This window comes from Anolis sagrei, chromosome 5, assembly GCF_037176765.1.
Source record: "Anolis sagrei isolate rAnoSag1 chromosome 5, rAnoSag1.mat, whole genome shotgun sequence".
Classification (NCBI taxonomy): domain Eukaryota; kingdom Metazoa; phylum Chordata; class Lepidosauria; order Squamata; family Dactyloidae; genus Anolis; species Anolis sagrei.
The window spans coordinates 58,746,669-58,773,652 of record NC_090025.1 but is presented as its reverse complement, the minus strand read 5'-3'; the positions used below and the strand labels follow the sequence as shown (position 1 = coordinate 58,773,652).

The 26,984-nt window shown below is 39.2% G+C and overlaps 1 protein-coding gene across 3 annotated transcripts in view; it reads left to right on the top strand.

Moving 5' to 3' along the window:
- The window catches only part of NEK1 (NIMA related kinase 1), a 58,901-nt gene extending 34,246 nt beyond the window's left edge, over nt 1-24,655 (top strand). For all 3 annotated transcript variants that reach the window (XM_060778722.2, XM_060778723.2, XM_060778721.2), the window contains 10 exons: nt 308-460; nt 1,761-1,916; nt 3,976-4,093; nt 4,207-4,307; nt 8,716-8,927; nt 10,423-10,577; nt 12,667-12,866; nt 16,297-16,430; nt 16,668-16,800; nt 23,471-24,655. In XM_060778722.2, coding sequence (XP_060634705.2) covers nt 308-460; nt 1,761-1,916; nt 3,976-4,093; nt 4,207-4,307; nt 8,716-8,927; nt 10,423-10,577; nt 12,667-12,866; nt 16,297-16,430; nt 16,668-16,800; nt 23,471-23,484 — 1,376 coding nt within the window. In that variant the 3' untranslated portion in view covers nt 23,485-24,655. The remainder of the gene's footprint in view (nt 1-307; nt 461-1,760; nt 1,917-3,975; nt 4,094-4,206; nt 4,308-8,715; nt 8,928-10,422; nt 10,578-12,666; nt 12,867-16,296; nt 16,431-16,667; nt 16,801-23,470) is intronic.
- Nucleotides 24,656-26,984: the final 2,329 nt, after the last annotated feature.

The following is a 26,984-nucleotide window of genomic DNA, read 5'->3' as shown; positions in this document are numbered from 1 at the left end:
AGATCCACCTTAGAGAATTACTAAAAAAAAATGTGCTATTGCAACTTTTTGTATCAAATCACTTCTATCTGAATGAAAATAGTTTGTAGTGAAATGGTTTAGCTTTGAATGAGTACTACATTTAAAAGCCATTTTATTATCACTTTACATACTTTAAATATAAATAGATTTGGTGCAAATTTCAAATTTGTTCAGATCTTTTTAAAAAATATTTCTTCAGCTATGTCTTTGTTTATCCTTGAAAAAAGCACTTTTTTGATTATTTAAAATGTGAATATTGTACAAACATGTTAATATTTCCCTGTAGTGTGTACATTGGGAGAGGTTATTAAGCTAGATGTTGGTGAACCCCAGCGAAAAGTCTGGGGCAAAAGCCCAACTGATTCAGTGCTGAAGATACTTGGAGAAGCTGAGCTACAACTTCAGACAGATCTCATGGATGATCTAAATATTACTGACGGTAAATTTTCCAGTTTAGTTTATTATGTGGCAAAAAAATCAGAAGTAGTATTGGAGTAGTTAGAACATAATTTTAGGGCAATGTTTAATTTGATATATTTTCTCAGTTATTTATATTTGAAAACATGTACTTACTTAAAATTCTTCGTGGAGGTTGGGGGGTGCAGTAAGCCTAAACCTGATCAGGTGATAGTTGGTCCATGGCAATGGAGCAATGGTCAGCTCCTCCACACCACCACCTTCCTCCTATCCCTGGGTGTGTGCCCAGCTTTGTGAGTGGGGCCAGATACTAGTTGGGACAGTCCCATGGTTGCCATGATAGCCATGAAGTCCTGAGCTGCTCCTGACAGGATGGTCTCTGCATGAACATTGAAGTCCCCCAGCACTACGAGCTGTCAGGACTCCAACGCCAGGCCTGAGATCACCCCAGCTACCTACCCTCAGGTGGACATATTCAAATGTGATAGACTGCGGGATGGTGCACCTGGTTAGGGAAATGGAATCCCTATAGACTACTGCGACTCCGCCTCCCTGCCCTCCAGATCTTGATTGGTGCTGCACAGAGTAACCTGGTGGACAAAGTTGGGAAAGGTTGACTCCTCCAGCCTCACCGAGCCAGGTCTCCGTTATACATGCCAGATCTGCACGCTCATCCCGAATTAGATCCTGGATGATAGCTGATATGTGATATGCACTTAAGTGATATGCACTTAAAATATAGCAGTTTGTATGCAGGTCCCCTCACACACATATACAGTGTATTAGAAGTATTGAGTATTTGGAATATTCATTACTTATGGGCCTTTTACTTCCTTACTGTTTAAAATATGATGAAATTCAATACATTCAAATCTGTGTACAGGCAGTCTCTGAGTTACAAACATCCAACTTACAAACAACTCATAGTTAAGAATGGAGGTGAGACAACAGGGAGAGAAATCTACCCCTTGGGAGGGAAATTCACTCCTGGTTAGGTGTTTCCACTGAAACTTTCTCTCCAATCCTTGTTTCCAAAGCAGGCCAAATTTTTCAAAATCCAATTATCATAGGGATAGAAAGTGAGGTGAAATCTTCTCAACAAGGGCACAGACTGCAAAAAAATAAAATAAATACCACAGAGGTGTTAACTCTTCCCTATGCTATCCAAAGTTTTAAAAGCTATATTTTTGGCTGGAGTTACACTTTAAAATGTATCTGTTCCGACGTCTATACAAATTCCACTTAAGAATAAACCTGTCTTGTTCGTAACATGTGAACTACCTGTATATTTAAAGTAACAATGATTTCTTACATTCCTACAGAAGTTCCAAAAGAAGCTTTAACTGTAAGAGAGAACACTGAAATGAGAGCAGTTATTCCTGTTGTTGAGAAATCAACAGATGAAATCAGTGACACAGAAAAGAGGCCTCACTCACCTGACTCTATCCAGTTGCCATCCAGATCTGACCTGATTGATGGTATGAATCTCTATTATAATTTTAAACAGAAATACTTTGCGATAGAGCAGAAAGATATGCTTAATAGAATCATAGAGTTGGAAGAGACCATAAGGGCTATCCAGTCCAACCCCCTGGCATGCAGGAACAATCAAATCACCCCTGACAGATGGCCATCCAGCTTCTGCTTTAAAAAAAAAAAAAAACTCCAGAGAATGAGACACCACCACACCCCAAAGCAACATATTCCACTGATGAACTGCTCTTACCTTCAGGAAGTTCTCCCTAATGTTTAGGTTAAAAAAAATTCCTGCAATTTGAAGCTGTTGCTCCATTGTGCCCTAGTCTCCAAAGCAGCAGAAAACAAACTTGCTCCCTCCTCAATGTGACATCCTTTCAAATATTTAAACACAGCTCTCATGTCCCCTCTCAGCCTTCTTTTCTCCAAGCTAAACATTCCCAGCTCCGTCAGCCATTCCTCATAGGGCTTGTTTTCCAAACCTTTGATCATTTTGGTCGTCCTTCTCTAGACATGTTCCAACTTGTCAATATCCTTCTGGAATTGTGTTACTCAGAACTGAACACAGTATTATTCCAGGAGAGGTCTGACCAAAGCAAGATAAAGTAGGATTATGACTTCCCTCCATCTGAACACTGTACTCCTATTGATGCAGCCTAGAATTGCATTGCCTTTTTAGCTGCCGCATCACAATGTTGACACAAGTTCAGCTCGTGCTCCTCTAAGACTCCTAGATCCCTTTCACATGAACTGTTTTTGAGCAAGGTGTCACCCATCCTAAATCTGCATTTCACTTTTATTGCCTTGGTGTAGTACCGTACATTTCTCTTGCTGAAATTCATTTTGTTAGTTTTCACCTGGCTCCCTAAAATGTCGAAGTTGTTTTGGATTCTGGTGCTATCCAATAATTGCTTGATAACATTATGTAGAATTTGTACAGGACAGCAGGATACTAATGAACGATAAGATGTGTGGACATTTTAATAACATTCCATAGCTATTATTAAATGTAATGTTAAGTTATTGCTTGCCAGCTATGCAGCTAAATGCTGCTGATGTATGAAGAATAAAGCCAAGATGTTCATCCTTAATGTACTTTAAAAACCGCTTCTGCCTCTTCTCATGTGTCTTGAGATCCTAGAGGATCAGGCTGAAAAGAGTAGAGGGGCTTCTTTAAAAAGAATTTTGGGGGGTTTTGGAGTTTTTGAAAAATTTTGGTGCATTTTTATTTTGGGGTAGTTTTTGCTAACAAAGATTCTTTGAATCTTTCCAAAAATAAATGTGCTCCAAAAAAAAACTTCCAAAAACCTTAAAACCTTTTTTTTAAAGAAGCCTCTCTGCTCTTTTCAGCCTTCCTTTTTTTCTTTCAAGCTCTTTCTTACATCACACATAGTCTGGGCAGATAGACCGGGCATACAGACTGGACCCATAACCCTCTTTGTTAGGGAAAACCTACCGTAAAATACAGCAGCGCATCCAAAAACAAACAGGATACAAAGTTGAACAACAGCTCACAGCTAGCAAAGCATGAAGTGCCATGTGAATTCTTTAATTCAGAGCTTAGATAGGCAAGATGCAGAGTCCAATCTTAAAAATCACAAAACAATAACAACACAATAACAAACAACTAACTACATTTTAATAGTTGCTACATTTTAATAGTTGGGTCTGAGCTGCTCTAACACCCGTTTCTTCTAAGGTTTCAAGGCGGGGGGGGGGGGGGGGGACATCCAAGCACTTCATCTCTCTGACACACATGCAGAGAGAGATCTCAAAGCACACAGCACATACTTTCCATACTAAAGTATAAGAAGCTTGCAGTAGAAAAATATCTATTTTAAACAGCCAATCAGAATGAGAGCAGAAACAGAGGAGAGAGAAAATACATTCCCAACTGTCATACAGGAGACATGGGAGAAGGGAACCTCAGACTATTCTAAAGCTAACTAACTTTTCCTCGTTGAGCACTTGAGACTTGGGCAGTGTGGGGTTGAATCCCAACATTCCCTGGTCCCATTAAATACCTTCCCTACTTCTTATGTTAGCAATTTCTTCCATTAGAACCTGATGATCTGGAAGCAGAATTGCTAGAAGAAACCAAAGAAAACAAATGCAAAACAAATGCATTCCCTGTTGCTAATGATGCATGGGTTAATGAAGGAAAAACAAAGGAACTGATGTAAGTCACCTCCCCTTGGATTGCCTACAGTTTAAAAAATCCAGTTTTGAGTGCTAATGGTGAACTGTTCTGCATAGCTTTTTATTTCTTCTGGCTGTAATGGTCTTTCACAGATCACAGGATCACACTGAAAGTATTCAGCATGACAGTGAAGTTCCTGCTGCAGAGGATGGAATGCTTAAAAGAATGCCACTTCATGATGAAGCACCAATAGGTCAGCAATATTTTAAAATAATCTAAAATGAAATCAGAATTGTCTGGCTATTCTCCTTTCTATTATTTTGCCAAAATAAACAGGGCAAATGTGATCACACTTATCTGGAAATAAGCCCCTCTGAGGCTTACTGTAAATGAGTATATATGTGTGTAACTATCTGATGAGAAGTGATATTTTAATACGGTCGTTTTTTCTAATTGCGTTTAGATGAAACTAGCATTGAAATGTTAACAGAAAACTTATTGCTTACTTTTCAAGTGAATTTTGGGAAAAAGGTTTTTAGACTCCTTAGTTATTAAGACATGCACTCCTCCCCCCTTCCCCATTCATAAATATTTTTATATGGGTCTCCCATTGTCTGGTAGTTGGGTCTCAGGCTGAATTTTAAAAATAATTGAAAAATAAAAATCAAGTAAATCCTGGAGTGAGGCACTAGAAGTTATTTTAATTGTTTAATAAAATGCAAAAGGGGTTACATAAGAATCATTATTACATCCATCTTAATGGAAATTAAGTGCGTGTAAACGTTTACTGTCTCAAATGAAAATCAGATTAAAATGGAGTTGAATAAAGGTATATTTTAAACACCAGAAGAATTGTATCATTGTAGACTAGCAGTTGCTTATTACTCTTCTATCAACTGTAGGACAGCATCTTATAGTTCACTTGAGAAAGAACAGGTAGGTTAGAGGCCAAAAGACAGATTGAATGGCATATGCAGCTGTTCTCATCCAACATCTCACTGCCATGTTGTGCCCATCTGTATCTATGACTGGGGGGCAACTGTCTTGCTTTGCCTAATCATAGATCCAGTTCTGGAAATAATAACTTATATCCCTGCCTTCTCCTAGAGACACTGAAAACAGGGCAAGACTGCATCTCTCAATTCCATTAACTCTAGTATATCTGTTGGTTGTTAAGTTTTCTGCAATAGTTCTAAACGTTAATCTAATTTCTAAATGTTGCATGATGCAGGAGAGTAAACATTAGGACTTTTATCCAGATAGCCCAAGGTGGGCAACTGCCAAAGATCCACTGGATGCCCCTGTTACTTACTGTCTCTCTCTTTCCTTTTTGTTTTGATTTAATCTTTTAAAACTTATGCTTAATTAGGTTAATTTAGTTTTCAGTTCGAGATCTAATCATGGCTTCCAATTTAATAATAAAAAAGTGTAACTCCATTTCCTTCTGAGCAAAGTACGTGCCAGGTGAAAGATGAAACTGCTCAAGTAACCTTTGCTCCAATAATAAAATCAAAACTTACAGCTGTTCATGGACAGCATGCCACTGAACGCATTTTTATCAAATCAAAGAGGATCATAAAGTTGCTAAACACAATCCTATCATGGTTCAAGGATTCTGTCATGGTCTGAGAAGCAATTGAAGTCATTGACAGCAGTCTACCTGAAAAGGGCACTAAATCTGACAGAATTTTTGAGTGTGTACAAAATAACACCAAAGGGATGTTGTTTGAACAGTCAGATTTTTGATCAGTTGCATACAAATAAGGAAGTTTTGTAATAGACCTAATCATTTCCGGCGTGAAGCTTATATGTTGAGAATCATAATGGCAGTAGCATGGCAGAAAGGTCCATTGTATGTTCTCCAACCATTGTCAATAATAATTCAAAGAGTTCTGACCAAGATAAAGTTGGAGAGAGCTCAAGTCTTAATCGTTTCACATTGGTCTTGTATGGTTTCTGTTGCTGGTCAGCATATCAGTACAACTATACTATCTTCAACAGATGGCAGACTTTTTACATTAGGGAAACTGAGCAGAGAAATGGTAATGCAGCAAGGATATTCATAGTCACTAGTATTTTAGCTTGAGAAATATTTCGAAATGTGGTGTTCAGATAATTCTGTGTTGATAAAAATACAAAAGTGTGAAAAGCAGGCTGGTGTTTTTCCAATTGAGATAGATGTCAGCATTATCACCAGTACTTGAGAGTAAAGTTATTATTGTCCAGTCCTCATGTTAAACGTTTATTTGAGGATTTAACTGGACAGACTCCACTAATGGTTCTTAAGCTTCCCACGTGGGATTTCAACCAGGCATTGAAAACTTGGACCGCTGTAAAGGGCTTCCTTGTGATTTCTATCTTTCATAGTGGTATTTTTTAGCAGTAGTAACATTGGCTAAAAGGGTTTCCAAGTTGTATCATTGTCCATCAATGCAAATGCCTGCAAATTTGAAGAGGAAAAGCTGCCATTGATTAAAGATCTATTGTTCAAACCAAATACTGATGAAAATAGGCTCAACCCCAGGAATTTCCAGCATTCTGTTCAAATCCACTTGTCCCATTGAAGAAAAAATGGCATTCTTTGGATGCCAAGAAGGGCTGTGAAAGTTTACCTTCAGAGAACAAAAAGGATTAGATGCACAGAGGCTTTGTCTATCACTTTTAATCTAAAAGCTTTGGGTGGCCACAAAGCCACTAAATAAATGTTGTCAAGATTGGGGGGAGTGGGAGCTGCATTTATTTATGCTATGAATATGCTATGATACTGAGACCAAATATGTCTAGAAACATTGTAAAAGAGCAATAGGAACTACTACAGCTTATAAAATGGTGAGATCATTAGAAAATGCTTGTAGAGCAGTGTTTCTCAAACTGTTCTCCAAGTGTGTTGGACTTCCGCTCCTAGAAATCCCTACCAGTTTACTAGCTGTTTAGGAGCCCCCGGTGGCGCAGTGGGTTAAAGCACTGTTCCGGCAGGACTGAAGAACGACAGGTCGCAGGTTCGAATCCGGGGAGAGGCGGATGAGCTCTCTCTATTAGCTCCAGCTCCTCATGCGGGGACATGAGAGAAGCCTCCCACAAGGATGATAAAACATCAAAAATCATCCAGGCGTCCCCTGGGCAACATCCTTGCAGACGGCCAATTCTCTCACAACAGGAGCGGTTGCTCCTGACACGACCAAAACAAAAAACAAAAAACAACTAGCTGTTAGGAATTGTTGGAGCTGAAGTCCCAAACATCTGGAGGAGCACAGTTTGAGAAACTCTGTTGTAGAGGAATGGGATGAAAGGAGACATCTACATTTGTCGGACTCTACAAAAATACAATAAATAGAAATCAGTACAGCCAGTATTTGTAAGGACAGTCATTCATGCAGTAACACAACAGGATAGCACTCGCAAACTGTTAAGGAAACTACCTTAAAATAAAGCGGAGCATCCAAAAACATAAACAGGATATAAAAGTTGGGCATCAGCTCATCAGCGAGCAAAGCATGAAGTGCCATGTGATGTGGCTGTGAAGAATTTAGAGCTTAGGCAGAGTCCAATCTTAAAATCACAAAAGGTTTATTTACAATAATAAACAATAACTGCATTTCTTAATAATCAAGAACTGGGTCTGAGCTACTCTAATACCTATCTCTTCTAAGGTTTCAAAGAGAGGGAAAATCATTAATCACTACATCTCTCCTGACACAGAAGCAGAGAAGGATCTCAAAGCACACAGCACATACTCTCCATACTAAAGTGTAAGAAGGCAGAAGTCAGATTCAAAAATGCTTGCAGTAGAAAAGTATCAATTTTAAACAACCAATCAAAATGAGAGCAGAAACAGAAAAGAGAGAAGAAATTAGACAAATTCCAACCATCATACAGGAGACATGAGGAAAGGGAAACCCTTCATCTACTAAGCTTACTAAACTGTTCCTCATTGAGAACTTGAGACTTGAGCAGTGTGGGTTTGAATTCCAACACAAACAACCACCTAGACTTTTGAAGTTCCCTGCCTCTTGCTCTGATTAGGTTGGTGGTAGGAGATAATTTCTCCTGTTTTCCTAGAATGATCAGTCATTTTAGCTATCCTCTCATTCTGACTTGTTTTGCAATAATCAGTGAGGCTTTTAGATGTCTCAGAAATGACCAGAGAAGGCTATGTGTTTTGTATCCTGAAGTAGATGGTTCATCAGTGGTTGAGACTGACTCGTCCTTTAAACATACCTCAGGTAAAAAGGAGAAAAGGGAGTTAAGTTTAATCAAGCATTAGGACCTAATATCTACTGCTTTTCCTCTGAAAAACTGAATAATTTGGTTTGTTTGAAATGAAAGGCTTCTTTGCGTCTGTTATAATTTGTTTTGTTTTTTTTAAATGGTGCCATGAACACGAAATCACTACTTTTATAACCAGAACCAAAGAAGAATATTATAACAATAGATGAACAAGGAAAACTATTCAAAAGTGCTTGAAGAATTAATATTTTGTTTTGGTATTAATTTTGTAGAACTTGTTAACTAAATTTTACCCAGTAATTATTAATTAACTGAACATTGCATTTCAGCGATAGATTTCTGAATCATATCTTCATCTTGCTTTTGATTATTGCTGTTAGATTATTCCTAGCACTATGCATATTTGTAAAATTATTTGTTCATTGTCGTACCAGAAACCAATGATTCTGTGCAGCCGGAACCCTTTTTCCACAAGGTGGCACAGCACCAACCAAGATTAGCAGCTTTTCCTGTCCTGTCAGCACAGTCTTCCCTCGAAGATTCTCTTCCAACAAGGTCACGCTCAGTGTCTCCAGAAAAGACAAAAGGCAAAAATGCATTATTGATAGGACTTTCGACAGGTCTCTTTGATGCAAACAATCCAAAGGCAAGTGTAAAGAAATATACTTCTGTTATTATGATATATTTACACGAAAAGCAAGTGTGGGTATAAAATGGCCTTCAATTTGCATATCAATGAGGAATGGGCCACGTAAGGAGCTGAGCGGCCCAGTGTTTCACCCCAGCACCGGCCACAAGGCATAGAAATGCAAACAATGCATGCAAGAAAAATATCCACCCATAACCATTAGTGAAACCCCATCTAGTTTTTCTTTTGGTAGTTTGGGAAGGGGGGGGGGGGGGCTGCAAAAACAGAAGCACCTGGAAGCTTTCACCAGAAAGAAAAAACAATGTTTATCCCACCCCAACTATTTCAAAATTGGGAGGTGGCAGGTGAGGGGGAGACTGCATGAGGTGTGTAAATGACCTTGAGGTATTCACATATAATATGTACTTTGCCCACCCCTCTGGTTCAGATGGCCAGAGGTGGGGATGGTATATGGAAGTGCATTTGAATAACTGCATACAATTGGAAAACAAATGAAATAAGAATTAAATATAAATGTACATATTATGGTATAAAAAACTAAAAATGCAATATCCCTAAACAGCAAGGTCCTACTACAGTTAATATTGCCATCATACCGCGTGGTGAGTCAGTGTTTTGCCCATGGAGACACAGGGTTTATATTATCTGGGGTGAGCATTTTGCGGCCGTGAACATGTTGGAGCACAGCTCCCATATACTCACCATCGGCTGTGCTGCCTAATTCAGTAACATCTGAGGTACACAGGGGATCCATTTCTGCTCCTCCAAATAACCTTGCAAAAGTTATACGCTTCAACCTACAGAAATGTCCTTTGTCATTCTTTTTATTGTGTGCTGGAAAGTGCTAAATGTGAAACGATGTCATTAAGATTTTGAAAGGTTGTGAGTAGCCTGAGGGATTGCATGATATTGATGTATAATATTGTGTAACAAATATACTACAGTACAGTCTTTCATGAGTTACCAGAGAAACACATTTACTTTAGCCTGAAAATTAAAGCCGCAGTGGTACAATGGGTAAACCCTTGTGTCAGCTGAACTGCTGACCTGAAGGTCAGCGGTTCGAATCCGCAAGATGGGGTGAGCTCGTCTGTCAGCTCCAGCTTCCCATGTGGGGACATGAGAGAAGCCTCCCTCAGGATGGTAAAACATCCGAACGTCCCCTGGGCAATGTCCTTGCAGATAGAAAATTCTCTCACACCAGAAGCAACTTGCAGTTTCTCAAGTCGCTTCTGACACGAAAAGAAAATCTGAAATCTATAGTAGTTCAACCTGTTTTTGTTTTGTCATTCTCTCATTTATTCCTTGCCCCAAACAATAAAATGGTACATATTCTAGAAAGAGTTTTCATTACCATAACTATATTATAACAAATTTACATTTGTCTTCTATTTATCATGCAATAAAATGTTGATTAAGACATCCTATTATCTTTAGACAGGTTTTGTTTCTTGCTATGATCTGGTCATGTTAACATACTATTTCTTTTCAGTTGCTTAGGACCTGCTCGCTCCCTGACCTTTCGAAGCTTTATAGAACATTAGTGGATGTCCCCAGTGTTGCTGATGTGCAGAATGAGGAAACACTTGAGATAGATGATATGGAAGATGAGCCCGCCAAAGAAGGACACTCTGATTCTGAAGACATGTGAGCATCATCATAATCATAATAGTAATAATCTGAAAGTAGTTGCCTGGGAACATAGTAGAAAAAGCATTCACTTTTAAAATAAAGCTCTTTAAAAGAGAGGGAGGACCATTGAAATGTAGACTTTCAGGTAGGTTTGTGGAAATAAAATAGAAATTATGCCACGTTGTGAACAACAATGAAAATGAAGAAACTGAAGAGTAATACATCTATGTGCTCTATTTATAATATGTAATGTAGAAGACAACTTGGCAAGTCATTGCCTCTTTGCTTCTCTTCTAAAATTTAATAACATTGCAGAATGTTAAAAATAGGACACCAGAAGCTCATTAGCTACAAAGAGATACTCTAGGCACAGGTGATTTTGTGTATGATAGGGATGAGGCCCATAACCTCCATTCAGTATGGGTAATAATATGGAGTTATGGGAGGTGCAGTCAAAAACAATGGAAGGTTATAGCTTTGGGAAAGCTGGATTAGACAAACCCATGTAGGTTATGAAGATGTACTGAAAGATTCCTTATCTTCTTAGGCTGGGTGTGGTGGCTTCATTATTCACAGATCGATTGGTTAGCAGCCATTACCCATCTCTTGTCTCAGTGACTAAAGAAAGGTTGATTTGTCATACTAGTCAACTTTCTCATAAATTGAGTGACATACTCTTTCATGATTACAGCTGTACCTCAGTTAATAAAGCCAGATGTGTCTCTAGGTACTAGATGTCCCTCTAGGTACTACTTCCTGGTACCAGAGATAGAAATAAAATAGAAGGAACCTCACCAATGAGAGCACTGGGCCAAACTTCCCACACAGAACCTAATGGAACAAAATAGAAGGAACAGAGACAGGTAATTCACATGCTGCTTTTTATAGTTGTTATCATAAAGCTACTCAAGGCAGCCATGTTTCTATAGGCTAGGAGTTCTCAAACTTTTTTAATCTGCAGAGCCCTTTTTGAAGCAAAAGTTTTTTGTGGCATCCCAATGTTTATATATCATGTTATATATTATATTATACACTAGCTTGGGTACCCAGTGTTGCTTGGGTTATTTGAAAAAGTCTTTTTTTAGTTCTACAAAATGCAGTGGGGGGGAGTCATGCAAATTCCACACCAATGAAGAAAGTCATAAACACTGGGATGTCTGTCGTGAAGGAAACATAAAATCTAGAATGAAATGACCTTCACTTGGGTGGTGGGCAGTATGGTATTTGTGGAGGACATTGGCAAAGCTCTTGTACCTGTTTATGGTGCTCACTAAAACTTGCATTGTCATTGGAGGGGGGGCATTGGTGTCCCCTGAGTAGTGGGAGTTATGGCTATTTGTGAAAGGGGAAGCCTTTCTCTGTAAGTAGACACCCCAGCCACACACATAGGTGCATATTTTCACTTTTATTATATGTATAGATAATGTGTGTATCCCCATATCCAGCATGGGCCAGGACAGTGGCATATGAATGGAAAGTGTTTGTGTGAGCTAATTCACACAGTGCAAAAAAAGGAAAGAAAGCGCAATATATATTTAAAATGAAGAATAATTTTAACCAACATAAGCTTAACAGTCTTTCAATGGAAGATCCTTGGGGCCATCCAGTCCAACCCATTTCGGCCATGCAGGAAAAATATAATCAACGTACCCCAATAGATGGCTAATAATAATAATAATAATAATAATAATAATAATAATAATAATAACAATAATAATAATAATAGTGGGTGGGAGGGGGGAGGGGGAAAGTCCTCAGTAGGCTTCATGTAGCACCAAGGGCTCCTCAGAGCACACTTTGAGAACTGCTGCTATAAACTATATTATATTTGAATTCCATAGCTGATTTGCACAATGATATAGTTCTCTTTCTGGGGAGGGAAATTGTTGTAGTGAATAGCAAGATAATCACACCATCAGCTTATTTCTTCAGGAGTGGTTTTACTTCTGTTTTGCTTCAGGGTGACAACACATACCTGAGTCCTTGAAATACCCTCCTGTCATGCTTTTCTGTTGCTAAGAATATGATGTGCAGCTTTGGTTTGGCTTTTCCAAAAACGGCTTCTTTTATGAGCTAATGGCATGTAAACATTTTTTTATTACAGTATGTTTGGAGAGGCAGACACAGACTTGCAGGAGCTTCAAGCTTCAATGGAGCAATTACTCAGAGAACAGCCCAGTGATGAATTCAGTGAAGAGGAAGAAGCAACTTTAAAAGCGGAATGCCTAGCAAATGGTACAGAGGTGGACGAGGATGACAACAATCCCAGTAGTGAAAGCGCCCTTAATGAGGAGTGGCATTCAGGTATATAGCTCTATCCAGACCAATTGTTTTGTCTTGCAGAAAGAGGACTCTGAGAGTTTATGAGTTTGAGTCAAACCTATATAAACGGGGCCTCTGGCTTGCTGCAGATAAGTTCAAATGCAAACTGCAAATATTATATAAGGGGTTGCTGTACCTATTAATTTGCTTTATTTATTCAAGCTCTGTTCAGCATTGGTTGCCCAAAAAAACTAATTGGTGCTAATGTAACTAAAGCTACATTTTAATGAACTCTCGATTTTAAACTTCTATATTCATATATTGATTGTAATGTATGAATATGAAAATTCCTAATATAGGTCGTACCAAAGCAGGCATTATATTCTATAATGCAATATTCCTCCTTCTTGGCAGGGGGTTGGACTGGATGGCCCATGAGGTCTCTTCCAACTCTTTGATTCTACGATTCTAGGACTATATTTACTAGTCATGTGCATTTGGTACTTACCTTGATCCGTTTCATGTCCTGTTTTTCAGTGGAGCCCCCAATCTGTTTTTGTTTGTGTCTCCTGAAATCAGGAGGTCAGATATTTGTTTTTCGTTTTTGTTTTCATTATTGGGTGGGGTGGGTTCACCCATAGGCCCAAAGCACCTGGGCCTACGGGTGCAAGCTTTGGGCCTATGCACCTGGACATGACAGGGCCTGCAACTGAGCGCTAAGTGAGGAACGCTCCTTACTCAGCACTCAACTACATGTTATGTAAGGCCCGGGCACGTAGGCCCAAAACCTTCGCCCATAGGCCCAAAGCATATGCGGTGCACTCCTTACTCGGCACTCGGCTGCAGGCCCTGCAAGGCCCGGGTGTGTAGGCCCAAAGCACCGGGCTGCTTGCAGCTGAGCAGTGAGTAAGGAGCACTCCTTACATGGTGGTTGGCTGCAGGCCCTGCCAGGCCCCACACAATCCATCCGAAAAGCATGCCCGCCTGCCTTTTGTATCAATTGCATTTTCATTTCCAGAGGGGGCTTTCCATTTCGTGCCATGCAAATGGATGGAACAAAATGGAAACAGAAAGAAACAAATGGGACAAATGTTTACCACATCTTCAAAATTGTGTGACTTCTCAGAGCATTTCTTTTTAGTAATTTCACATATGTGTAATGCAGCATTTTACAAGCAGAGGGCACTTTTGTACAATTCCCTTCTGAATACAGCAAGATGGGATCACTAGCTTTATGCAGAGGATGTTTGATTGCTGAAGGGACTGAATGGCTTGCGGGCTTTTTCATATTTCACAAGAGAAACAAAAATTGAAATGTAGTTAGTCCTTCTGAGATTCTCACTCTGGTTTTTATTGAAGCTGTCTTAAGTGTAGTGAGCTGTACTGAAAAAAATATTTGACTGTTAGATAGTCATAGGGCTAAATGGCCCATATTGCTGTATCACCAAAATTTCGTCCTTGTGGGGAATATGAGCTTGGCACAAGACGATGAAGGAGGTCTGGTGGCACTACTGGAGCACTCTGCTTCATTATGAATGTTTTAAGTTTCTTGCAAAGTTTTTTTTAAACTTCCACTATATCTATTTTTGGTTTGTTGAAAGCTTCATGGCTTGTTAGGGCGAATTAAAATCAACGTTGGGCTTCAAATAGAAGGTAGTGTGATGTGAACTGTGTACTACTCAGCATGCAGAACTGTACTTTTAAGGTTACATGAGGCTTTGGGCTCTCTTGTCTGTAACAATATCCAATTTCAAAAATTTGCCAGTCCAGATATTGATGCAGATGTTCCCTTTATTGGATTTCTGTATGTGGTTTCTAATATGCATTTCAAACAAGTTTATGTGCATGCATGAGTTTTCAGCTGTTGAGTATATTAAACATACTTACTAGGATCATTTTTTATTTCCAATGAGCATCTTTAAATGCAGTAGGGCTGAATTTACATTGTCATCAAAACCTCCTCTAGAGATCTGGCAAGCCCTGGAGATCCAGTTTTTCAGTGGCACAGGGTCTGTAAAATGGGGAGAAGAAAAAGGTCTGTTTTGTTAGCCATCTAGCACCACATGGCTTTCATTTTTTAAGTAAATTTTAATTCAAAGTGCTGGCTTTAGCCTATAAAGCCCTAAGCTAGTTTTTCTCAACCTGAGGGTCAGGACCCCTGAGGGAGTTGCAAGGGGGTTTCAGAAGAGTCACCAAAGACCATCAGAAAACATATATTTCTGATGATGTTAGGAACCCCTTTGGTAGAGAAGGCTGAAGATCCCTCTGCCTGTCCTTCTCTTCCTTTTTGGAAATAAGACGGTGAATCCTCCCACCAAAAGCCCTCCTCCACTGTGATTGGCTGGTTTCTCAGCCAAGGGGAAGGCTGTTTCGAAGACTCCAAGCAGAGAGGGGAGAACAGGCATGCTCAGCGCATGGCAGCATGGTGCGCATGTGCGGGCAAGGGAGTGTGCGCGACTGGAGGTAGGCTCGTACCAGCAAGTCACGTCAAGGAATGGGGGTTCTGTGTGGGAAGTTTGGCCCAGTGCTCTCATTGGTGGGGTTCAGAATGCTCTTTGATTGTAGGTGAACTGTAAATCCCAGCAACTACAACTCCCAAATGACAAAGTCAATACCCCCCCCCCCCCCCCAACCCCACCAGTATTCAGATTTGGATGTATTGGATGTTTGTGTCAAATTCAGTCCAGTGAATAAAAATACATCCTGCATATCAGATATTTACATTACCATTCATAACAGTAGCAAAATTACAGTTATGAAGAAGCAACAAAAATAATGTTAATGGTTGGGGGTCACCACTAAATTAGGAAGGGAAATAATGGTGTCGCAACATTAGGAAAGTTGAGAAACAGTGCCCTAAACGATTCTAGCCCAACTTATCTATCCGAACATATTTCTCCCAGTGAACCAGCTAGAGCAGGCATCCTCAAACTGTGGCCCTCCAGCTGTTTGGGCGTCCAACTCCCAGAAGCCCTAAAGAGCTTGTTCAATTGTCAAGAATTCTGGGAGTTGAAGGCCCAAACAGCTGGAGGGCCGCAGTTTGAGGATGCCTGTGCTAGAGTGTTAAGATCGTCTGTTGTTGTTGTTGTTATTATTATTGTTATTATTATTATTTGATTTGTTTTATTATTTATGTATTTTATTGTTTGTATATTGTTAAATTGTGGCATCAAAACTATGTAAGCTGCTCTGAGTCCCCTTTGGGGTGAGAAGAGTGGGATATAAATATAGTAAATAAATTGTTTCCACAAAAAAATCTGTGATGAATATACACTGATATAATGGTCATATAACATTATTTTAGCGTGCACACACACATATAATATTGAAATGTGTGCCATGGACTTAAGTATTAGTATGGCAGCTTCAGAATTTGGCCTTCATTTCAGAGGTATGTGTTGATACTGAAGGCAAATTGCATATTACTGGGAAAGTGGTGAATGTTAAACTGTGTCTCTTGTTTCTTTTGTAGACAACAGTGACAATGACAATGCTAGTGAATGTGAAGAGTATGATAGTATCTTCTGTCATTTGGAAGAGCTAAGATGTGAACTGGAGCACGAAATAGGCTTTGAAAAATTCATTGAAGTTTATGAGAAAATAAAGGTTTGTAGAGTATTTTATCTGAAAAAAAAATAGAAGTGACATTGTAATAATTATCCATTATTGCAAAGGGTGGGTTCTAGATTTGCAGGGTATTTATATGTGTAATTATTTGTGCTGATGAGTTTTATAAAAATAAAATAAAGAAGTAGAAATATGTTTTTCTTAATGATTTTGTAAACATTCGTTAAAATTAATTTCATTATTTCCAAAAGTACATTTCTCTGTCTTTCCTCATAGGCTATACATGAAGATGAAGATGAGAACATTGATATATGTTCAACAATTGTGCAGAATATTTTAGGAAACGAACACAAGAACCAGTATGCCAAAATTCTCCATTTAGTTATGGCAGATGGAGCCTATCAGGAAGGTAAACTATCTGCAGCTATAGTTATCTTTTTGTTAACTGTTTTTTAAAATCTGTTCCAGCTGTTTCATATATCATCTTTTCTGTGGTCACTATAATTGTTGTAGTTTCTGTACTTACTGAGGTTGAAATAATATCATATATAGGGTTACCTTACCTTCTCCATTTTTTAAAATTTATAACCAGACTGCTGAATTCATCCTCCAAGTTAACAGGAGCGATAAGATGTTAACTACCAGCATAGGACCAATTGCAATTACTAACAGATTTGGAAACCAGGGGGTTACTTTGTTCCCATCCCCAGGACATTGAAATCATATCACAACAGATGTTAGGTATGACAGTGATTTTTTTATTTTAAAATCATGTTTATTAATTACACAGTAAGTGCATCCATGAGTAAACAGTAAACACATCTATGAGTAAACAGTAAACAATCCTTACACAAACAATATAAAAACATCATAAATCAGTACTGATACTCTTCTGACACTTTCAACTTAGTCTTATTTCACATCATCTTCATTGATGTGAAATAAGTCACCCATGTCTGTGATTTCACAGAGACCACAAAGGAGAAAGTTGAGTTGCTTAGCTGTTACTATGTTTCTTCAAGTGGTCATCTGTGAAATTTGCACATTGCTGCCCATCCTCCCCGCTGTTCATCATAACTAGGTTTCTGTGAGCTGTTGTCATAATAGTGGAGGAACTGAGATGTTAGCCCCACCTGATGGCTATCTCCTCTAGGGCAGGGTGGGCAAGGCTACCACAAAGAGTTTCTTAAAGCTATAGAGAACTCCGAGCTGTCTTACACCTATGCACAAGACTTATATGAGTGAATTTCACAGATGACCACTTCAAGAAACATGGTTACAGGTAAGCAACCCAACCTTTTAAAGGTTCATGTACTTTTAAAAGGAGATTCCATCTGAACATTAGGAAAAACTTCCTGACTGTGAGAGCCATTCAGCAATGGAACTCTCTGCCCCGGAGTGTGGTGGAGACTCCTTCTTTGGAAGCTTTTAAACAGAGGCTGGATGGCCATCTGTCGGGGCTGCTTTAAATGCAGTTTTCCTGCTTCTTGGCAGGGGGTTGGACTTGATGGCCCATGAGGTCTCTTCCAACTCTGATTCTGCCTTTTTTTCCTTTCCTCTTGTACAAATTTCTTGAAGAGCTAACCATTATATTACATTACACACACAGGATGATAACAGTAAGAACGGATTGCTAACCTGTAACTGTCATTCTTTGAGAGGTCATCTATACTCCCAAACAAATAGATTTTGTGCCTGTACAGATACCTCATGGGTGTCTGTATGAGTTGAATGGGTTGACAGAAATCCCTCCCTATCTACCACCCATGTCTTAAATTACTATTCCCTCAGTTTCAGTCCACCATGAAATCTCTAGGGGCAGATTTCTTTTGAGGGCACAAGTGACCATTCTAATAACCACAGTTGCCTCACACAAATGGGTGAGTGCAGCTTACCACAGAATGCTGGACGAGGTCACTGAGAAATCAAGGAAAGAAAAGCACTCAAATCTAGCATCATCTCTGGTCCTGACTTCCAGTCTGTAGTGCTGTATAAACGTGGACTGCAATGACCAAATTGTAACTTTACAAGAGAGACTTCATGAAAAGGAACCATTAATCAGGCCATTGCTCTTGTAAAGTGTGCTCAAAGTTTGGTAGGTATGGCCTGTAACAAAGTGTAATTAAATCCGTGACCCACTTCGAGAGTCGCTGAGCTGACATTTGTTGTCCATATCTCGAGTTACCATAACAAAGAGCCTCTTGGTGGAACAGAAGGCTTCTATGTATTTGACGTAGTATGCTAACTCTCAACGAACTTCCAAAATATGACGTGATTATTTCAGTGGCAATGACTGCTGTGTATAGAATAGACAGAAAAATATCCTGGTACAGAGGGACTGGAGACACTATCTTAGGAAGGAAGCAGACATCTGGGCACAGGATGACCTTGTCTCACCTCAGCACAACAAGCTGCCCTGTCCATTGTGTGGACATGTCTGCCACTAGGAAGGTTGCCTTGTGGGTGAGAAGTTTCTCCTGCACAGTGGCAGAAGATTCAAACAGCTATGTCATCAGTTGCAACAGCACCAAGAGTGACGCGTTTGATATCGGAGATCTATCTGTTGAATAAAGATGTTCCAAGTTGGGTTGCTGTGAGTTTTCCAGGATGTATGGCCATGTTCCAAAAATATTTTCTCCTGAATGCAGGAGAGAATGCTTCTGGAACATGGCCATACAGCCCAGAAAACTCATAGCAATCCAGTGATTCCGGCCATGAAAGCCTTCGACAACACATGTTCCAAGTTCTTCAAGAATCTTTTCACCACAGGATTGGAAAATAAGGTAGTAGATGATGAAGAGTCCAGTTGATGAGCTCCAGTACTAGCAAGGGTGCACATTAAGTGATAAGAATGCCAGGCATTTTATCACACCAGCTTGCTTATCTCAACACCATCATGTTTGTGTGAGGAATGGAAATATATTCGTTTTAGAATACTCCCAGTTATACCTCTCTGCACTGCTTTGGAAGTGCATGGTTCTGTGATTTGTTCTTTCACACAGCCTTTATTATTTATTATTTTTTGTTTTTACTGCAAGTTTGCAATTATAGCAATAGAGAAAAGTTAAATAGAATTTTTACAGAAAATCGCAGAAAATAGCCTGTTTGGGAATAGCGAGGGGGGGAGAAGGAGAATCAATGTTCACAGATGCCATACAACATGTCAAAACAGAAGGAATATACTGTATCTCACTTAAGTAATGGAAAAGCAGTGGTATAAGGAGGCATTAACAGGTTCTATGGTATTACCCAAATAGATTAAGGTTAGAATCTATTGGTATGTGCTGATGTGCCACCATGTTGAAATGGAGGTATAGTTTTGAGGCCCAAGATGGTAAAGATCGAACATTGAGTGTGATGATGCCCTGTGCACCAAGTCAAAATCAAGACTTGAAAGATTCAGTTGAAAATATTTGGTAGCACTGCTATTGGAAATAGAGATAATGAAAAAGACAAGGGTTGTGATGATGATCTAGACCAGTGCTTCTCACCTAGAGTCCCCAGATGTTTTTGGCCTACAACTCCCAGAAATCCCAGCCAGTTTACCAGCTGTTAGGATTTCTGGGAGTTGAAGGCCAAAAACATCTGGGGACCCCAGGTTGAGAAGCACTGATCTAGACTGTCACAAAGGGGTTTTCAACCTAGTGAAGGATGATGAAGATGGACACATTCTGTTCAATGATCTTTGTTGTTGTGAGTAAAGCCCATGTTATGGGTCACCACTCTAGCCATATTGATGTGTTCCATTGCCTCATCCAAGCTAGAATGGAAGAAGCTGACACCATAAAAAGCATGTCCTCTATGTGCCAACGTATGTCCTCAACAATGCTGTTGAGGCTATTGAGTGGTGAGCGGACTAGATTTGCTGTACTGCTAAGGTAGTTGCTCCATGGTACAGTTGAAGGGCATAAGCATCCTTCTGTTCTTTTGGGAGAGAAGAAATCAATGCTATCATTATGGCCCCTAAAAATGCTGATAAGGCAGCATGCATGCTTGAAGACTAGCTCCCCTGATTAGCCATGAATCAATAAAGCCTTTCCCCCGAAATATCAACTCTCTAATCTTCAAGACCAAGAGGAGTAGAATGTGCTCTTGTCCCTCCTGACTATCAGATTAGGTGGATTATGAGGAAATTGGAAATACTCTCCATCCTGCTTTGTACAGTATAGATGTTCATGTTGGAGAAAGCTAGAGGAAGAAAGCTTTACGTTTCCAAAGATTGATTGATGAGTTCCATCAATTGATGGGTGGTAACAATAGAACAGTTTCAGATGTGGGTGTGTTTCAGATGAGAGAGTGTTAATTATTTAGTACACTGGATCACAAATTGGTGGAGGAGGAGCAATTACCTCTAGCTAAAAAAGCTTTTGACATTTGAATCTCCTTGTCAGCAAAAAGCTTAATGGAAGGAGGGGGAGCAGAAGTAGTGTCATCAGTTGGCAAAATAATTGTCAATTCTGGCAGGTGCTGTTCAAAGGCAAATAATTGTTGATTGTCACATATTGATCCTCCAACAAATCACCTGTTGTTGGGTCAGTTGCAAAATTGATGTCTGAATCAGTAATGCTAGGAGTTCCGATACAGAGGTATCAGAGGGAGCAGGACTGAGGTCAATCATCAGTATCAAGACCAAAGCCTCAGGGAAGCAGCAGCAATGGCTGTTGTTTATTCCTAGATTTCTTGTAGTACCAAAAATGCTGGAGAAGGCAACCGCTTGTGGCCCAGTTCAGAACCAGGAGCCCTTGAGAACTTGTATCAATGGGATGGAGATGTCTTCTTCCTGCTACAACAGGAAGATGTGGGGATGCCATTTGCAAGTCCTAAGTAACTGTACTCAGTGGCTCTCGAAAATAGGGTGTGCATCACATACATCAGAACCAAGGCCAAATGCAACAAAATCAGAAGAAATTGATACCAGAGCTTCTGTAACCCTGTGGTATTTCTGCAGTTTGGGGACAGTTGAGGGAGCAGGAAGAAATAACTGAATTGCCTGAAGGGTCAGTATGACTTAGAATCATAGAATAATAGAATTGGAAGGGACCACTGGAGTCACCTAGTCCAACCCCCTGCTATGCAGGAAAGGCAGATGGCCATCTAGCCTTTGTTTAAAAGCCTCCAAGGAAGGACTTTCCACCCCACTCCGAGGCAGAGTCCACTCTTGAACAGGTTGTATAGTCAGGAAGTTCTTCCTAATTGAGCCTGGAGGCCCGATTCTTCAGTGTTTTGGAAGTGAAGCCTCGCCAGTGGAGCAATTCTGAATATTTGATGTCTCGCACAAAAAGAAAAAAAAACTATGAATGGGTGCCTCACAGAAATTTGCACCCACAGGTGACACAAAGCGTAAGCAAAGACAAAGAGGGCAAAAAAGAAGAGGAATAAAGGAAGAGAGTCCCAAAGAACACACAGAAATAAATGGGAAAGAGATGATAGGTTTACAGAAATAGAAAGCTACTCAGCACAGAAAAAGTCCCAAACAAAGTGTTGTTTTTTTTTTTTTTTTTTTGTGGTGGATGGAAAGGAATAGGAGCTCGGTGAATTAGGAGATATGTAGTAGATACTGAGATGGAAATGTTCTCGTCAAGTTATTCACCTCTAGAATATTCCAAATGAGATCTCTAAGCAGACACAAGAGTGATTTCAGGGAGACAAAACCGTGAAGAACTTACATATATGCTCAAAGATAAACTGAGTTTTTCAGCCCTCTTTTTTTGAGCTGAAAAAGCCTCTCTTGGCTTATAATGGGGTCAAGCTGGGCAGCAGAGCCTGGAAGCCATTGCTTGTAATATATGACATATTTCTCTCTCCTCTTCAACTCCCTTGAAAGTGTGTTTTCTTTTCTAGTCAAAAAGAAGGAGGGGAAGGAGATACATTTCATGTCCTCCTTGTTTGTATGGCTCTCTTCCAAACCCATCCAATTTCCTGGCTTTTTTGTGTATCTAAATGTATTAACTATATGTGCATTTTTGTTCCATTGAAAGTTTTCCCATCATATGTTTGCAGGTTTTTGCAAATCCTATATACATACCGATATCTAAAGATTTCCATGTACCTGTATATCTGTATCTATATGTATACATTATTTTATATGAATTTTCCCCTCACATGTTTGCAAGTCTTTGAAATCCTATATAGAAATAGATATTGATAAATTTATAGAGGTGCCTATATATCTGTATATCTGTGTGTGTATAAATAATTTTATATATGAATTTTCCCCTCACATGTTTGCAAGTCTTTGCAAATCCTATATAATTATATAGAGGGAGATGTCTAGATAAATGGATAGATAGATAGATAGATAGATAGATATGAATATAGATATATAGGGCTTGCAAATATTGCAGGAGGGAAATAGACATATATAGAGAGGATTTGCAAACATTTCAGGGGGAAATGCACATGGGAAATTAATATATATAATCATAGATCTATTATCTAGCTCTTTGTTTAAATAGGCATTGAATGTTTGCCTGTTACTATGTTGGAAGCCAGCCTGAGTCCCATGTGGAGATAGGGTGGGATACAGTTCTGTCATTATTATTATTATTATTATTATTATTATTATTATTAAGTTATTATCAATACCATATTGTTTGTTTGTTTTTACCCTACTTTTCCACTTACGGAGCTAGTTTACTGTTTTTCTTTGAAATATGGTAAATATTCAAAAACATTTAACCTACTGATGACTCAATTAATGTAATTTTATTGGTATCTATTTTTATTTTAAATTTTACCAGTAGCTACTGCATTTCCCACCCTAGGCTTAGACTCGAGTGAATAAGTTTTCCCAGTTCTTTTCGCTTGTACTTGAGTATATATGGGTAGGTATATATATACAGATTTCTAGCTTTTAAATCAAATCATAATCACTAGTTTTGTGGCACCATATCTAGCTTCATGGGAGAGAGGGGACTCTGTAGGAGCAAAGAGAAGATTTGTGTCTGTAAAGCAAAATAACTGATCTCTTAACTGTGAAAGTTCTTATCCACAGTTCTTTAAAGTTGTAGTTAAAAGTATTTTCCTTAGTAAGTTGTTTACCTCACTATACTAACAATTTTGATTTCTTTTCTTTCCAGACAATGATGAATAATGCATTGATGACATTCTGAGTGAAATGTAGGTGTGTGGATTTTGTTGTGTAAAATAGCAAGGTATAAATGAAAAAGTACTGTTTATCAGGACAGACTTACTGATTGCATGTAAGAGATGGGAAAACATGACCCTCTTCACTGAAAAGCTGTTTATAGATTTCCTTTGGCATATATTGTTTCATTCCTGCAACAAACAACTGAAAAGGCTATATTATATTTAAAACAAATAGCAATGAGTAGAAAGGCTGACTCAGAAATGATTTGCTCTTTGAGAGATTATCATGTATGAATAAACCCATGTCACATTAGCTGCTGTTTGTTTAAATCTAAACAGTTTAAAAGAATCCAAACTGAGGAGACCTTTTGACTTGGCTTTCTGTTGAAGATTATTTGTCATTTTTCTGTAACTGTCTCCTTGATTACTTATAAAAATGACTCACTGAAATCAGTGGAACATTTCCAGACAGTACATACCAGTATTTAGGATCAAGGTATTTTGAGTATTTCACCTTTTGTGTCTGTTTGTGTGTGTATATATATGATTGTACATAATAATTTTTTAGAATTCTCAATCTTTTTGTCACGATATATTTACCATTTTTTCTCTAAATCAAAGCAAATCCTGAATAATTTCCAAGACTTGATTTTATTTCTGTACTTCGGTAGAAGAGGATAAATGAATGAACTATGAGAGATTCTGCACATTTTCTACTGTAAAATATACCAGCTTGAGTGTGAAGATTTATTTTGCTATAGTACTATGTACTCAAAGTGCTGCTCACTTTTTTTCATCTGCGTTTGGGACTATCCTAAGAGGGACTGAGATCCAAATGAATATAAATGTTTTGTTGCTGCCCTTTTAAAAACAAGATAAACGTCTTCCAGCCAGAACATCTGGAGGGGGGAATAAAAGAGTTTTATTGCCCATTGCTTGCTTGATTCTTATGAGACTCAAAATATTTCTTATATGCAATAGGCTGTATCAGCAGACTAGGTAAATCAGCTGTAATGTTTAACACAAGGGATTTTTGTTTAATAAAAAAGCAGGTCTGTGTTCCTTGGTTAATAAAGCAGCAAACTGGAAAGTATAGATGTGGGTTCACAATTATTCCAGCACTAAAATTTGAAGTTTTATTTCTAACCATACAAAATAAATGCTTTACTTTTGTATGACTGGGTTTCTTTTTTGATTTAGACAACCAGTGGCTCATTTGGTACATTAACTTCATTCTGCTGTTCATCTTTTAAATTTAGTGATATGGATCTGACGTATCTCAGGGCTCACGGTCCATGGAGACAACTCATCACAAATTCAAATGTATAGTTCAGTTCAGGTTGCAAAGCACACCAGCTGCCCCTTCTGCCTTATAGCGACAAGTTTATTTCCCAAGTGGGTGACGGGTGGGAATAGCCCAGGAATGGGCAAACTAAGGCCTGGGGGTCATTGTTGCCCCCTAGGTGCTTACCTCAGGCCCTCTTCATTTTCCCTGTCTTCTTGGCATAAGGACATGGTGGCCCACTGCGTCCTTATGCTTAAAAGATGAGGGGAAAAGGCATGCAGCAGATGAGAGCCCTCTGGAGTGCTCTCAGCCACCACATATCTTGCCCTCCTGGCATAAGGATGGTGCAAGCGACCCCATCCATATGCCAGGAGGACAGCTCAAGGAAGGCACTTGGTGGCTGAAAACCTCCGGAGTACTCTCAGCCACTGCCTGTCTCACCTTCCTGGAGGATGTGTCCTGCCTTCCTCCTGGCATAAGGATGGGGCAGGCAGCCCCATCCTTATGCTGGGAGGACAACCTAAGGATGACCCAGGGCCTGCCCTTCCCCCTCCTGGCCCCACTCTCTCCCTGGCCCATCCCACCCAGCATGCAAACGGCCTGGCCCTCCTGGCCTAGCCCAAAATGCAGCCCCAAGGCAAAAAAAAGTTTGCCCATGCCATAGCCACTGTCTTTGCAACCAACCACTGCCATTTTGAATACACAGTTGAGCATGCACAGGAACCAATCCCTGTGAATAAGGAATGCTCAACCTGGAGACACATAGGCAAGTGAACTAAGGGTGCGACTATTATGCGGGGAATGACAAAATTGCTTTTGCCTTCCCCAAAGGGGGGTGCAACTATTATGTGATGAAGTACAGTATTACCCCCTCATTAGTCACCTTCCTTTCAAGCCAAAGAGTGTCTGTACACCGCAGAATTTATGCTGTTTGAGACCACTTTAACTACAATGTCTCAAATTCTGGGTTTCAATGAGGCACTAGCACTCTTGGCAGAGAAAACTACCACTCTCATAATTCCATAGCACTGCATTGATTCTACATGGTAGAGATGCATCAAAATATGGAAAGTTGTGTTGTTCTTTGAGGACAGAGGGCAAAGCCGGATCACCTTTAAAGGCTCCAGAACCAACATTTAAATCCAGGCTGACATTCAATAATAATACTGTCTTTTGGTATACTAATCACACACTTTTTGTAAAACAATTTATATATTTAATATATGCCGTGTGTTCTATTTTTAAAACAAAAATCAATTACAAGTTACAAGGAACGTAGATGCCAAAATTGAGTTTTGTTTGGGGGTTTAAGAGCTGTGAATACTATGGATAAAGCATGAAAGCAAGTGCTTAGTCATTTTTCATCTATACAACGGGAAGCAAAATGAAATTGACTTCATGCTATCACTTGCATTTTCATGGTCTGTTCCACATGCTAGTGGAGCAGCAAAGTGAAGTCAATAGGTCATCTCACTTTTGATTTAACATGCCCAGGAATGTGACCTTATAACATATGCTTAGAAAAATATATTACGCAGACATATATATATACTTGGTAGAAACAGTTTAGCTATCCCATAAATAGTATTACACTGACTTTATTAGAATGTTGTTTATTAAAAGTGAAGATGGGATATTAAGGTTTCTTATTTTTCTCTGTCTATATGAGAACTGTGTTTGTAATCTAATTGCTTCTGAAGAATAATATTATATAACTAACAGTCTCCACAACTGTAGCAACAAAACTTTTCCTATTATACATAATAATCAGTTTGACAACTCTGCTGCATTAGCTTTGGTTTGTGGAAATCCGATAGTTCAAAGGAGCCACAAGCTTAGAAAAAACAATTTGAAGTTTTCCAGAAAACCCACATCACTGCATTTCATCTGAAAAATGACTTACTCATGCAGCCACTAGATTTAAGAAAAAGACTCATTCTAACCCCAATTACTGGGAAGGAGGAAGGAGAAAGCAATTGAGATAAAGGCTTTCACCCCACCCATCCTTTGGCCAATATATAGCACCCAAGATATTTTTCTCACAGCCGTATGTCCCTTTTATCAAGATAGTATGAGCAGGAGGCATGTGCTTTCAGGGTAAACCTTGCCCCATTTCACATCCCAGCTTTTGTTGGGGGCCCTGATCTGTTTTTTGTGAGCCTCCCAAAATTAGGAGGGTTATTTTCAGTTCAGACTCTGGAAAAATGGACCATTATGGG